The following is a 14733-nucleotide window of genomic DNA, read 5'->3' as shown; positions in this document are numbered from 1 at the left end:
GGGATATATTATTTTACAAATTGAAAATGTGTTAAAATCATTGGTTTATAAAAATTGGTTTATTGGATAAAAGGTAATTGGAGCATTTCATGTAATGTGGCTGTTTATTAGCCATTGTAAAACTAGCTCAAGGTTTCAGCAGAGGTGATTCTGTGTCATTACATGGAGTCAGAGATGTTTTATTTTTCTTTAGAATTGAACAGAAATATGGGACAAGATTGAGCTGGAACCATCAGGGGTTTGTAGATTGACCTTAAAACTCTGCATGGGTGTTTTACACTGTTCGGATAAATGCATTGTAAAAAGATGATCTGAGTTTGATTCTGTTGAATTATTAGGTAAATAAATGTTTCTATATGGGACATATTGATATCCAAGGAAATCATTAATATAAGGAAATCATTAATTCCAATAATCATATATATATATATATATATATCAAATAAGGAAAATATGTCAAAGTGAGGTTTCCCCTTTAAACTGTAGTTTTAGAGATTTTGTTTTGCCAGAATATTCCCACATGGAAGCTGTGCATGCACTCCTTCTATACAATATACAAACACTTGACTCTCCACAAATACTAGTTCTTCTAAACACAGTGGATACGATCAGTATCAAGAGACTGTTCATTCTGTTCGCAGTCAGTATCCAAAGCTCGTTCCTTTATAGCCCGGACTGTTTGAGGGCTGGTGGCAAGGGATGAGGGTTTAGCAACATGACTCGTGTGAGTCCCTTCGTTTCCCTGAACCTTGGTGTCCTGCATGTGAGTGGAGACTCCATGTAACGGCATCTCATGTTTGACTTTCAGGTAAGCTTTGACTTTGTGATGCCTGGGTTTTCCCTCACTGTGGTCAGTCACTCTGCATTCGTAAGTACCTTCATCTGAAATCTTTATGTGGGACAACCGCAGCTTGTGAGAGATGTTGCTTCCAACCACCTTTACAGCCTAAAGGAAATGGAAAAGAGAGACAATGGTTTAAAAAAAGGTTAGCAAAGAAATGCTAATGAGAGCTACAAGTTTTATCCACCTCAGACTTGTGTCTACTGAATTTCTTGTTTAATATCATTAAAGCAAATAATGATTAATAATTTGAATAAATTCACTCATTAATTTACATATGATGCCAAATGTAATTAAAGGATTCCCAGTGAGAGCATCTCCAAAAAATGTATCCCAAATATCAGTTTAAAACTTTGTACAGCTGCAGCAAATATACTCAGTGGTCAGTTTATTAGGTACAGCTACACACCTGCTGGCTTATGCAAATATCTAATTGGCCAGTCATGTGGCAGCAACTCAATTGCATAACAGCATGAAGACATGGTCAAGAGGTTCTGTTGTTGTTCAGACTAAACATCAGAATGGGAAGAAATGTGATCTCAGTGACTTTGACTGTGGAATGATTGTTGGTGCCAGATGGGGTGGTTTGAGTGTCTCAGAAACTGCAGATCTCCTGGGATTTCCATGCAGAACAGCATCCAGAGTGAAATGCAACATGGCCCTTGCCTATCCAATGGTAGAAGAACCCTCCTCAACTGAGCTCTTGTGTTGGCTGCCCTGAACTTCAGTGCATCCCTCAGCAGGTACCCCTGCAGGTCTAGAATGTGCCAGTCAGCTACATTCTTCCACAGACATCTTGATGTGCTGAGAAACCAACAAGTTTCAGGCAGATCAAATGAATGATCTGCCATTAGAACTTGATGTTCTTCCTAGTGAGTGACCCTGGGAGCAGTCCTCTTTCTCACAGCTGCTTGGCATGAACTGTGACACAGACACTTTCATCTTTCCACTACCTTTATAAGTAGTTTATGTTACTGCGCTGGGTAAATTAATTCTAAACCCCTTACTGCTCACATTAAACCTACACTCCCTGGTCCTTGACATATAGATAAACACAAGACATGCTGCAAGTGCTGGAAATCTAGAGTAACACATACAAAATGCTGGAGGAACTCAGTAGGTCAGGCAGCATCTATAGAAAGAAATGAACAGTTGATGCCGACCCAAAGAAGGAGCAGCTGAGAAAAGTTTACTACTATCCACCTTATCTATGCCTCTTGGGATTTTATACAGATCTGTTAGGTCATCACTCAGCCACCTCCAATCAAGGGAAAACAAACCTACAATACCTATCCCATCTCTCCTTATCAATGAAATCTTCCATCACAGGCAATACCTCAGTGACCTCTCCATTGCAATCACACTATTAGCAAATGGTATTAGCTCTCTTGCATTCACAGACAACGTTATTTATTGTGTTAATATAACTCTCCTCTGAGGACACATTATTTTCTAAGCCAGTATTTCATCCAACAGTGGACCTATAGTGTGTCCTGTGGACTACCTGTATAGTGACTTCTGCAGTAGTTCGCTGGGGCAGCACAGTAGTGTGTAACACTATTACAGTTCTAGTGATCACCGACCAGGGTTTAATTCCCACCACTGTCCACAAGGAGTTTGTACATTTTCCCTGTGACCGTGTGGGTTTCCTCTGGGTGACATATGGTCAGGGTTGCTGAGTAGTGGTGCCCAGCACAAACCTTGCTTATTTGATTTTTCACAAAAGAAGCATTTCATAGAAACATAGAAAACCTACAGTACAATACAGGCCTTTCGGCCCACAAAGCTGTGTGGAACATGTCCTTACCTTAGAACTACCCAGGCTTACCCATAGCCCTCTATTTTTCTAAGCTCCACGTATCCACCCAGGAGTCTCCTAAAATACTCTATCGTTTCCGCCTCCACCGGCGGTCCATTCCATGCACTCACCACTCTCTGAGTAAAAAAAACTTACTTCTGACATCCCATCGGTACCTACTTCCAAGCACCTTAAAACTGTGCCCTCTCATGCTAGCCGTTTCAGCCCTGGGAAAAAGCCTCTGACTATCCGCACGATCAACGCCCCTCATTATCTTGTACGCCTCTATCAGGTCACCTCTCGTCCTCCGTCACTGGAGGTTTTGATATACAATATGCGATAAATATAGTGTATCTTTATTTAAAAATATAGTTTTTGCATTTGCTTACACCCTACCTGTACCCACTGGATACACCTAACCTGTCAAATTATTTGGGGCCTTGTTGCTTGTCCCAAGAGAGCAGTGGCAACTGGTCTAAATGGTTACCACCTAGTGGCACTCACTCAATGGTTGTGAAGTGCTTTGAGTGGCTGGTAATGGATCATATAAAATTCTACCTTCCAGCTACATTGAACCATTTTTAGTTTGCCTACTGTTCAAGCTGGTCCACTGATGATGCCGTGGCCTCGACCCTCCACGCTGTCCTTTCCAAATGTAACCCCCTGGGTTGCCTCAGGCTCGCTCAGCTCGTTCCGTCTAGGGGGAGCAGCCTTCGGCCCCGCCAAACTGGGTAATCAGCTGGTGTGGATGCTGTGTGATGTCCCCGCCTCGCCCAAAACCAGACAGTACACCATATGCGATTAAATCAGTACAATTTATAAAGGTTACTATAACTAAGTGATTAATAACGATACAGTATATATGAAGAGAAAATTAAAGAAAAGGCGCCAAACTTATCAAAGTCCAAACCACTTCGTGCACAACCGTTGGAGCTCAATTACTGAAGTCTTCTGGCCACCATTCGATCCCCTCCGAACTCCTCGACTCGCAGCTCAGGACCCTCCGAGTGGTCAACCAAGCACATCTAGCTTCATCCCCCCCCCCCTCGGAGAATCTCCCGGCCTCGGACCCCCCTTTGGGGTCCGATCCTCGCCCAGCTTAGAGCATTGCGTCCTCTCTCTCGACCCCCTCGCGCCGATCTGCCCAAAAGCCCGTCAACAAAAGCTTACAGACTCAGAAGAAAGAACATTAATCCCCATTTGGTTTACAAAGGAATACCATTCTCGTTATCAGTAAATTAGCATTCCTGCTAGTTAACAAAAAGAAACCCTCTTTACACTCTCCCTCCACCAAATAAAAGTCATGTCCTCATGACTACTAAATAACTCGTCACCTTTCCTGCCAACACACCGTAACCCAAGCACAAACAGTGACATCTCCTCCCCACACAGTAACCCTCACACCCTGTTCCTCAGGCACTACTTAGGCCAACTATCTGGGAGTTCCCTAACTCTTCTGAGGCCTCCGTACCCCCTCACCTAAACCCTTCAGGCTTGGACACAACTGGGGATACCTTGGGCCCACTACCAACTCCTCTCTCAACCTCTCACTCATGCCCCACACTGCACACAGCTAACCCTCCCCGCTACACCTGACTCAATGGGAGAAGGGCCAAAGGTCTCTTCCTCAATCGAGGGAAAGTCAGCAAAAGCAGCATGTACCACACATCCAGCACATCATCCATCGAATCTGTATTCTTCCTCATTCCTGTGATCGGTAGCTGCTGTTTGATCTTCTCCAAACGGAAACACGTGGCCTGCACTGCTCCCGCAGTCTCTTCAGCCTCCTGTTCAGTATTCACTGCACTTCTCTCCAGCTTTTTCTTCCTCATGACTTCTTCCAGATCAACTTTCATGTTTTGCACTTCATTTGAACTGTCGATGGTCATCTTCAGGTTCCCTTCAAGCTTCCGCTTCTCTCTTCTGAGATTCGTCTGTAATTTCTTCACCTCTGCAAACTCCCCTCTCCGGGTTCTCAGTTTGCTATTACCCTCAGTCAGACAACTTTCTTCATTCTCTCCAACTTGTAAGTCTTCCGACTGGTTCCAGATCGCTTTCTCCAGTCTCTCCGTCTTCATTTCAAACTTGATTCTGTAGAGACAGTCACTCATGAGCTGCGACCTTCGCCAGCCCTGGCACGTGTCCAGAAAACACTTTAACTCAGTAGTTCTCAGCTGCTCCTGCAACGACCTCACTTCATATTCTCCTGAGGCAAATCCAAGTACCAAGAGATCATCCACATACACCAAAACTCCAAACGCCTCCATATCCCCTATGGTCTTCCACCTGCCCAGCAGGAAGGTTGCAAGGGCTCCAGATATGCCCTGTGGCATCTTTTCGGACCCGAAGACTCCTAGGGAATTTATAACGGCCATCTTGTCCTTGTCGGCCCCACTCATCGGGATCTGGAAACATCCACTCCTCAGATCCAGCACATTAAACCACATCGCACCATTCAGACAGGCCATCGCCTCTCCGGCCCTTAGGGCCATATTCTGGTCACTGACAGTGCGCCTCTTCAACGCAATACAATCCACACACACGCTGCCTACGTCTTCCACGGCTTCAGGGGCCAGTCGCTGCAACCTCTCTCTCTCCGAGGTGTCTTCAGCAGTCAACTCCGCTCCCTCGTGGTATTTCGCAGCATCCACTAAGAGGGTCTCACCCTCAGATACTTCCCCCAGGCCGTACCACCACTGGCTCTTGTTTGAATTCGGTATCAGCCCAATGCTGCTACACACGTCCACACAAGCAGCTCAAAACTCTGGGTGCATAGACAATGCCTCCAAACAGCGCTCACCCGCCTTCTCCGGGCAGGCTCCCAAGCGCACCAGCAGGATTTTGGTTCTCTCTAGAACAGAAACGCTGCCCGTCTCAACAGGGTCCGGACACATCAGCATTAACGATTCATGAACCTCAGTCTCCTCCACATTTGCCTCTAAGAACTCCATTTTCACTGACCAACAACCGTTGCCTGGATAATCACCGGCACTGGTACCCCAAATCTCCAGTGTCCTCAATGTTGTCAAGGGTAAATGCTTCCAATAACGGTTATGAAACAAACTGTACAGCAACTTCACCGGCGCCCCGGTGCCGAGGATGGCTTTAATTTGACTTCCATCCATCCGTAACAACACCTGTGCGCATGGCCCCTCTAAGCCTTCAAGAATAGGGTCTGTTCCTTTCGGGAGTTCCTTGGTACATTGCTGGGAACGTGCTCCCCCAGAGACCCCAAGCCGTTCCCCCACTGGGCCTCCTCTAAGTTTCCCGACACCTCTCGAATCAACGGAACAACTGATCCCCTTGACAGATCCCCTTGGCACCACAAGCAATTTATCTGCCCCCCTAGGCAAAAAGGGATACTCTAAAAACTTCCCACCAATCTCCTGCCACAGATATAATAAGCCCCCCAGCTGCGGCATTTGACTTCCAGTCGAACCACACGCATTTTCCCACACTTTCCCAGAACTGGCAGCGGTCACTTCGAGGTAATTGCGCCTGACAGTTCTAACAAAGTCACCAGCCCGCCTACTCAAACTTTCAACCCGTCCCTGTCGCTTTTCTTCAGCCAAGCACTGCCACTCACCCAACAACTGAGGGGTCCGCTCCGCCCACGCCTCCGCCCCTTTAGGGTTGGACATTATTCCAATAACCGGGCGGAGCTCACCACTGCTGAAACATCCCAACCTGTCACTCCTCACTCTCCAAACAGTACGGACAACCCATGGTCCCACCACCATTTCGTCAGCACTAGTCGGAACTCGAACAACGACCTCCAGGCTACCAACAGCAGCCACCCCACCCAACACACACACAGCGATAACCAGCAATCGCACACCCACAAAGGCACACCAGCTCTTCGCCGCAGACACAATTTAAAGAGGGTGATCACACAGCTTCCACAGAAATCAATCCCGGACGAGCACCCCACAATGTAACCCCCTGGGTCGCCTCAGGCTCGCTCAGCTCGTTCCGTCTAGGGGGAGCAGCCTTCGGCCCCACCAAACTGGGTAATCAGCTGGTGTGGATGCTGTGTGATGTCCCCGCCTTGCCCAAAACCAGACAGTACACCATATGCGATTAAATCAGTACAATTTATAAAGGTTACTATAACTAAGTGATTAATAACGATACAGTATATATGAAGAGAAAATTAAAGAAAAGGCGCCAAACTTATCAAAGTCCAAACCACTTCGTGCACAGCTGTTGGAGCTCAATTACTGAAGTCTTCTGGCCACTATTCGATCCCCTCCGAACTCCTCGACTCGCAGCTCAGGACCCTCCGAACTCCTCGACTCTCCAAACAGCTCAGGACCCTCCGAGTGGTCAACCAAGCACATCTAGCTTCATCCCCCCCCCCCCCGGAGAATCTCCCGGCCTCGGACCCCCCTTTGGGGTCCGATCCTCGCCCAGCTTAGAGCATTGCGTCCTCTCTCTCGACCCCCTCGCGCCGATCTGCCCAAAAGCCCGTCAACAAAAGCTTACAGACTCAGAAGAAAGAACATTAATCCCCATTTGGTTTACAAAGGAATACCATTCTCGTTATCAGTAAATTAGCATTCCTGCTAGTTAACAAAAAGAAACCCTTTCCCAACAGTAACAAAGAAAAAAGAAGAAACCCCCTTTACACAAACAAAAAAATGATGTCTCATACACCAACATGTTGTTGATTGACTTCAGCTCGGCGTTTAACACAATCATCCCTCAGAGACTGGTGGGTAAACTGTCCTCGTTGGGACTCATCTTCCCTCTCTGTAACTGGATCTTGGACTTCTTGTCAGGGAGACCCCAATCACTGAGTTGGCAGCAACATCTCAAGCTCTGTCATGCTGAGCAGTGGTGGTCACCAGGGTTGTGTGCTCAGTCCGCTGCTGACTCACGAATGAGAATACACTGCCTGATTCAGCTCAAACTACATTGACTGGCAACAATGATGGGTCAGCATACAGAGAGGAGGCAGAGAGGCTTGTCAAATGGTGTGGGAACAACAACCTGAGTCTCAGCATGGGCCAGACAAAAAAGATGATTGTGGACTTCCGGAAGACACAGATCAAACACTCTCCGTTGCCATCAATGGCTCTGCCGTGGAGATAGTAAAGAGCACAAAGTTACCTGATGTGCAAGTAATAGACGATCTAACCTGGACCAACAATAGCTTCTCACTAGTCAAGAAAGCACAGAGCTTTTGCATTTACTGAGGTTTTACAGTACATTCTAACAACTTTCTAAAGGAGCACCGTCGAGAGTGTCCTGTCATTGTGTGGGATGAAAGCTGCAAGTCATCGGACTGCAAGACCCTACAGAGGACATTAAAAAATGCCAAGAGGATCATCAGTGTCTTCCTCCCATCTATTTGTGATGGTCACTGGGAGTGTTGCAGATGAAGGGCCCAAAGCACTGTTGAGTATTCCTACCATCCATCCCACTATCTCTCTGAGCCACTACCACCAGGAAGGAGATACAGGAGCACCAGGACTAGGGCTGCCAGACCGTGTAACAGCTTCTTCCCTTAGGCTGTGAGTCCCTACCACCACCGAGGTGTCATCATTAGGACAGCGATCTGTTTACTGGTTACCCTCTACCTGTGCTGCACTTTGCTACATCCAGTTTGAATTATATTTTATTTATTTATTTATAGTAAAATATTTTTGTTTATATGGTCTGTGTGATATATGTTGTGTGGGTGGACTATGGTCAGAGGGATGTTGCTTTTAGTTTTATGTGTATATATACATACACACACAGAGTTAGATACTGTAATAAACTTGAACATTGTTTTGAAAAAAGACATTCCGATATGTAAAAATGTACCACACACAAGCTTGAGGCTTGTTTTATCTGCTTTAATCATATATTTTATACCCATATATTAACTTCCATCAAGATCACTTCAAGCAAGGTGTCTTGCTATACAAGATTTGTGCCTTAATGTTTACATGTGGATCTTTAAAATGTTGCCTGTGTGCTCATAATTCTGATAAAGCTCTGACCTCAAGCCGGCAAACTACAGTTCAGAGGTAATAAAAAACATATAATGAGCCAAGTAAACAGATCAACGTGAACTTACCCCAAACTCATTAGCTTCTCAGCTAAATCAATTTAAATGCTTTGTCTGCCACCAATAAAATTAATTTGCTGCATTCAACTTCTGCTGGGGAAAATATTAAATCTGAGCTCTTAAGGTAGTTGAAGCTGTGAAGTGATCAGGGATTTAGGGAGCCCTGCTTTTTGATAGATGGTAAGATTGCCAATCTCACGGTGTTTTTTTATTATCAGGCAACCATGTACAACACATATACTCAGCGGCCACATTATTAGGTACCTCCAGTACCTAATACTGAGTATTTTTTCATGCTTTTCTGCTGCTATAGCCCAACAATTTCAAGGTTTGACACATTGTCCATTCAGAGGTGCTCTCCTGCACACTGCTGTTATAACTATTTGAGTTACTGTCAGCTTGAACGAGTCTGACCATTCTCCTCTGATCTCTCTCATTAATAAGGTGTTTTTCCCCACAGACCTGCCACTCACTGGATGTTCTTTTTTCTGTTTTGTTTGCACCATTCTTTGTAAATTCTGGAAATGTAGTGCGAGAAAATCCCAGGAGATCCCCAGTTTCTCAGATTCTCAAACCACTCCCTCTTGGCACCAATAATCATTCCACAGTCAAGGTCACTTAGAGCAGATGCCTTGCCCATTCTGATATGTGGTCTGAAGAACAAATGGACTGCTTGACCATGTCTGCATGCTTTTATGCATTAAGTTGTTGCCATTTTCTTCTGCATTCTCCCCATAAACTTTGACATATTTTCTGATTAAGAACCTATCGACCTCCACTTTAAATATACCCAATGTGTTTGTTCTGCAGTGGTGCCTGAAGAAGGTGGCATCCATTATTAAGGAACCTCTTTATCCAGTACATCAGCCTTGTCATTACTACCATCGGAGAGGAGGTACAGGAGCCAGAAGACACACACTCACCATCCTAGGGACAGATTCTTTCCCTCTGCAATCAGATTTCTCCAGGTTCCTGAACTCGTTAAAACTGCCTTGCTATTCCTATTTTATGCTATCTATCTACTTACTGATTGATTGTAACTTATAGTAATTTGTTATGCCTGCACTGTACTGCTTCCAAAAAGCTAAAAATTTCACAATTTATGTCAGTAATTATAGACCTGATTCTGATTCTGAAAGGCAAGAGAAAGAGTGTAGGACAACACATGGGCTATTGTACCTTCCAGGCTACTGAAAGCTATTGGGCTACTGAAACTCTTTTGGGCTACTGTAGCAACTGGGCCACTGTAACCTACTGGGCCTCAGTAACCTACTGGGCCACTGTAACTTTCTGGGCTACTAAAACTTGTGCTGGCTGGATAAATTCTATGTTTTGCAATTCTTACTTGATCACGTCTCATGCAGTTTAAAGGGATGGAAGCTCTGGGGTGTTAATGTCTTTCTCACACTTGTAACCGAATGCAGTTCATGCTCATCAGAGGATAATTAGTGCTGCACCAGACAACCGTTTTATTCCTTTCAACTGAAAAACACCTTGAATTCCAGCACTCCCGACATGTTTCCCTTTCCCTTTTCCAAAGCATGAAGACACATGCTCAGTGTTTCAGGAACAGCTTCTTGCCCCCAACATCAGATTTCTGAATGGACAAAGAATTTGTGAACACTACTTCTCTTTGTTTAGCTCTCTTTTTACATTACTTATTTTAATTTGATTATACTATTTCTTATTATAATTTATAGTGATTTTCACCGCACTGTTTCACTGCTGCAAAAAATTGAATTTCACGACAAAGGTTAGCGATAACAAACCATATTTTGATTCTACTTCTGACCCAGTTTCTCCCCCTGTCCTACCTCCTGGCATGATTACCCACTCATCTCATCTTCCCCTCTCTGAGCTCCAGCAATCAGTCTCAGCAGTGGACTCAGCTTCGTTCCCTTAATGAATTCCAAGCCTTATATGACACTTGTCTTCCATTTTCTCCACCTTTGCCCACTTCTTAGGCCAGAAATCCTCGTCCCAGACTATGGACTCCTCTTCAAGATTCCAGAATTATCAATCCACCTGGACCTCTCTCTCATAGCTTCTGTTCAATGATCAAGGCTCAACTTTATTCACCATGTATTAGGAATTTGCTGTGGTGTGTTAGTTAGGGCTTGACATGCAACAGAGAGCAACATTCAACAACAATACATAAAGAATTATAGAAAAATAAAGTTAGAAGTAAGAATATGGAATAAAATGTGCATAAATACATATGTATTTGTAATGTAAACAGCATTATAGAAAGTGGTTTAATGCAGTGACAGAGTTCATAGTTAGAGGTGGGTCAAAGATGCTAGATAATCAAAATCAAAATATGTCTATTATCAAAGTGTGGGTACTCTATATGGCCTTGAGATCCCGCTCCTGACAGGCAGCCACAAAACGAAGAAACCCAAAGGAACCCATCATAAAAAGACAGCTATACACCCAGTGTGCAGAGCAAGAAAATAAATCGTGCAGCAATAAAAGTTAGCAAACAGCATTCCAAACTAAATTCATGCAAGTGAGTCACAACCATGAAGTCAGTCGCAGCTGATCCAGGAGCCTGTCAGTTACAGGCCGCTGCCTCACTTCAGCACGGAGATGAGTAAGCTGCAAGCTGAACACTGGCCCATCTCTCACCAACCTTTTCAATCCGACCCAGCACATAATTGACCAAATCATGGTTTGTTCCTTGCTCTCAAATCCAAACCCTGCCAATTTGATATGCTCTCCTTGATTCCTGACCTTTCCAATCTGGCCTGGTGCTTAAACTGGCCAAACAGCAGCTTAGAAGCAGGAAAGGGAATATCTGTGGGAGTTATAATCTAATTTGTCAGGGTAATATGTTGCTTATAGTAAACTTGTAGAATATGCCCAGCAGACTAAACTGTACCAATGGATCCAAAATCACAGATGGATCTCAGGCAGAAACAGACAGTTTTGAATTTTATAGAAAGAAGGAGCATCCCATCAAATGTTATCAAACTCTGTATGAGTCCAGAATGCTGCAATCTCCCTGCTAATGACCTGCTGCTCCTCAAGCTTGCTATTTGGCGTTGGGCAACATTGCTGGAGGCCACAGAGTCAGAGAGGAATGGCAATTGAAAGTAACAGGTAAAGGGGAAGCTCAGGGTTGCCCCTACAGACTGAAAACGAGGTGCTCCACAAAGCACCTCACAGTCTGCATTTCAACATAGAACATTACAGCACAGCACAGGCTCTTTGGCCCTTAACCTACACAAAGATCAATCTAACCCTTTCCTCCTACATAGTCCTCCAATTTTCTATCATCCACACATCTGTCTGAGTATTTCAGCCCTGGCTTGGTAAAGCAGCCAGCGTAATCACCCACCCACCCAAAGCCATTCTGTCCCTTCTCCCATAGGCAAATAGTTACAGAAGTCTGAAAGCACATACCAACAGGCTTCTACCCACTGTTACTAGACCACTGAATGGTCCCCTGGTATGATAAGCTGGAGTCTCAACTTCACTTTGACCTGTCTGTCTTTACTGCACTTTCTATGTAATTGTCACACTGTATTCTGCATTTTGCCACTGTTTTCCCTTGTACTACATCGATGCCCTATGTTAACCAAATTATCTGAATGGTTGGCGCACAAAACAAAGCTTTTCACTGTATTTTGTGACAACAATAAATCAACTTTACCAATTTATACTGGCGGTCAGGCAGCATCAATGCAGGGGAATAATCAGTCCATTCTTTGGGCTGAGACCCTTCATCAGGACTGGAAAGGAAGGGGGAAGAAGATGGAATGGGCATTATTCTGTAGTGTCCTTATGTTTACCAACATTATTGATTTGTTTTATTTTATTTCATAGATACAGAGCAGAATAGGCCCACTTGGCCCTTTGAGCTGCACAACCACCCAGCAACTCTCCATTCAACCATAACCTAATCACAGTACAATTTACAATGACCAATTAACCTACTAATTGGTACGTCTTGAGAAAATGGGAGGAACTCACATTCCATGGGGAGAATCTGCAACCTCCTTACAGGGGATGCTTGGGAACTCCAATGCTCTCAGCTGTAATAGTGTCGCGGTAACTAGTACATCTTGAGACAGTGGGAGGAGCCCGGAGAAAACTCACATTCCACGGGGAGAATGAAGGGGCTCAGCCCGAAACGTCATTTCCTTTCCATAGATGCTGCCTGACCTGCTGAGTTCCTCCAATATTTTGTGTATGCTGCTCTGAATTTCCAGAATGTTTTGTGTTTTTGACTATATTTCCTCTCCTACTGCTTGCAAGGACTCCATCCTCATTATCCAGTCCCTTCGTCTGATTGTTCTGATGGGACATCCCACAGGTACCTCTGAAATGTCTTCTTTCCTGAATTATGGCTTCCCCATTCCCATGGTGAACAAAGGATTTTCTCTGCATCTCATCAGGTTTTGTTCTCACCTCATCAGCTCCTGCACAGAACAAGAAGAGAATTCCCCTGGTCCTCACACTCCACCTCAACAGTCATCACATTCAATATGTCTGCACAAACTGTACAAGCTCTAGCAGGATTCCACAGAAGGCACAGCAGTATCAGTATTCCTACTTCCTTACAAATGTGAGTAAATTCGGTATGTCACCTAAAACTTGTACAACTGAGTGCATCTTGACTGCTTGCAGCATGGCCAGGTATGGAAATAACAATGCCCAGGAATGGAAGTGGTGAATTCAGTCCAGTCCATCACAGGCAAAGTCCTCCCGATCATAGAGCATGGAGAGCTGCCGCAAAAAGAGAGATCCATTATCAATGACCCCCACCGTCAAGCCATACTCTTTGCTTGTTACTGCCACTGGGTAGGAGGTACAGGATACCTAGGTCCAACACCACCAGGTCCAGCAACAATTAATACTCTCCAGCCATCAGGCTCCTGAACCAGGGTGAATAACTCACCTCAACTCTGAACTGACTTCACAACCTACAGGCTCTCTATTACTCAGGTTCTCAGTAAAGTATTACTTACTTGTTTTTTATTTGAACAACTTGTCTTTTGTCAATTTGCACATTGGTTGTTTGTTAGTTTTGGCTTATGTATAGCTTTTCATAAATTGTGTTATATTTCTTTATTTTCCTGTAAATGCCTTGAAGAAAATTAAGCTCAAGGTAGTAGATGGTAACATATATGCACCTTGATAATACATTTAATTTTGAATTTGATAACCATACAGATGCTTTCCCTTCCCTTTCAGCAGTTCAAAGGGCCAGGGTTAGGATTAGAGATTAAGATTCACAACTCTTTGGTCCACTCTTTTGTTACCACCAACATTTTCCCATTGGATGGTACTTCCCCATGCAGCTGTAGGAGGTGAAACATCTTTACCTTCACCTCTTCCCTTCCAGATGAAGCAATATTTTATGTTTTCTAACCCTCTTCCACTGCATTCGGTGTTCATAAGGTGACTTCCTCTTTATCGGAGAAACTGAAGATCAAGGGCCATGAGGTAACCCTGCAGCTCTATAAAAGTCTGTTGACCTTCATTATTTGGGGGAATTGAGAGCAACAGCCACAAGATCAAAGTGCAGCTCTGATTAGACCATAGGGAGTATAGTGTCAGTTCTGGTTGCCTGTAGGAAGGATGTGAAAAGATTTAGAAAGGGTGCAGGGAAGATGTGCCAGAATGCCCTCTGGATTACGGAGCATGTCTTAAGAGGAAACATTTGAGGGAGCTAGGTGCTTTATTTTTGGAGCAAAGGAGGATGAGAGGCAATTTCAGAGAGGTGCACAAGATGATGAGGCATGCATCAAGTTGATAGTTAGAAACATTTTCCCCAGAACTGAAACACTTAGATAGACATGCGGATGATAGAAAATTGGAGGACTATGTAGGAGGAAAGGGTTACTTTCAATTGCCATTCCTCTCCAACTCTGTGGCCTCCAGCAATGTTGCCCAACGCCAAATAGCAAGCTTGAGGAGCAGCTGGTCATTAGCAGGGAGATTGCAGGATTCTGGACTCATACCGAGTTTGATAACATTTGATGGGATGCTCCTTCTTTCTATAAAATTCAAAACTGTCTGTTTCTGCCT

The 14733-nt window shown here is 44.4% G+C and overlaps 1 protein-coding gene across 1 annotated transcript in view; it reads right to left on the bottom strand.

Annotated features, from left to right (window-relative positions):
- Window positions 1-589: 589 nt before the first annotated feature.
- LOC132400059 (V-set and transmembrane domain-containing protein 2-like protein) overlaps window positions 590-14733 on the bottom strand; it is a 196578-nt gene continuing 182434 nt past the window's right edge. Inside the window, exon 4 of the mRNA XM_059981143.1 lies at window positions 590-946. Within this exon, the coding sequence (XP_059837126.1) occupies window positions 590-946 (357 nt within the window). The remainder of the gene's footprint in view (window positions 947-14733) is intronic.

This window comes from Hypanus sabinus, chromosome 9 (assembly GCF_030144855.1).
Source record: "Hypanus sabinus isolate sHypSab1 chromosome 9, sHypSab1.hap1, whole genome shotgun sequence".
Lineage (NCBI taxonomy): Eukaryota > Metazoa > Chordata > Chondrichthyes > Myliobatiformes > Dasyatidae > Hypanus > Hypanus sabinus.
Note: the sequence above shows the minus strand (reverse complement) of the source record. Positions and strands in the feature narration are given on the sequence as shown.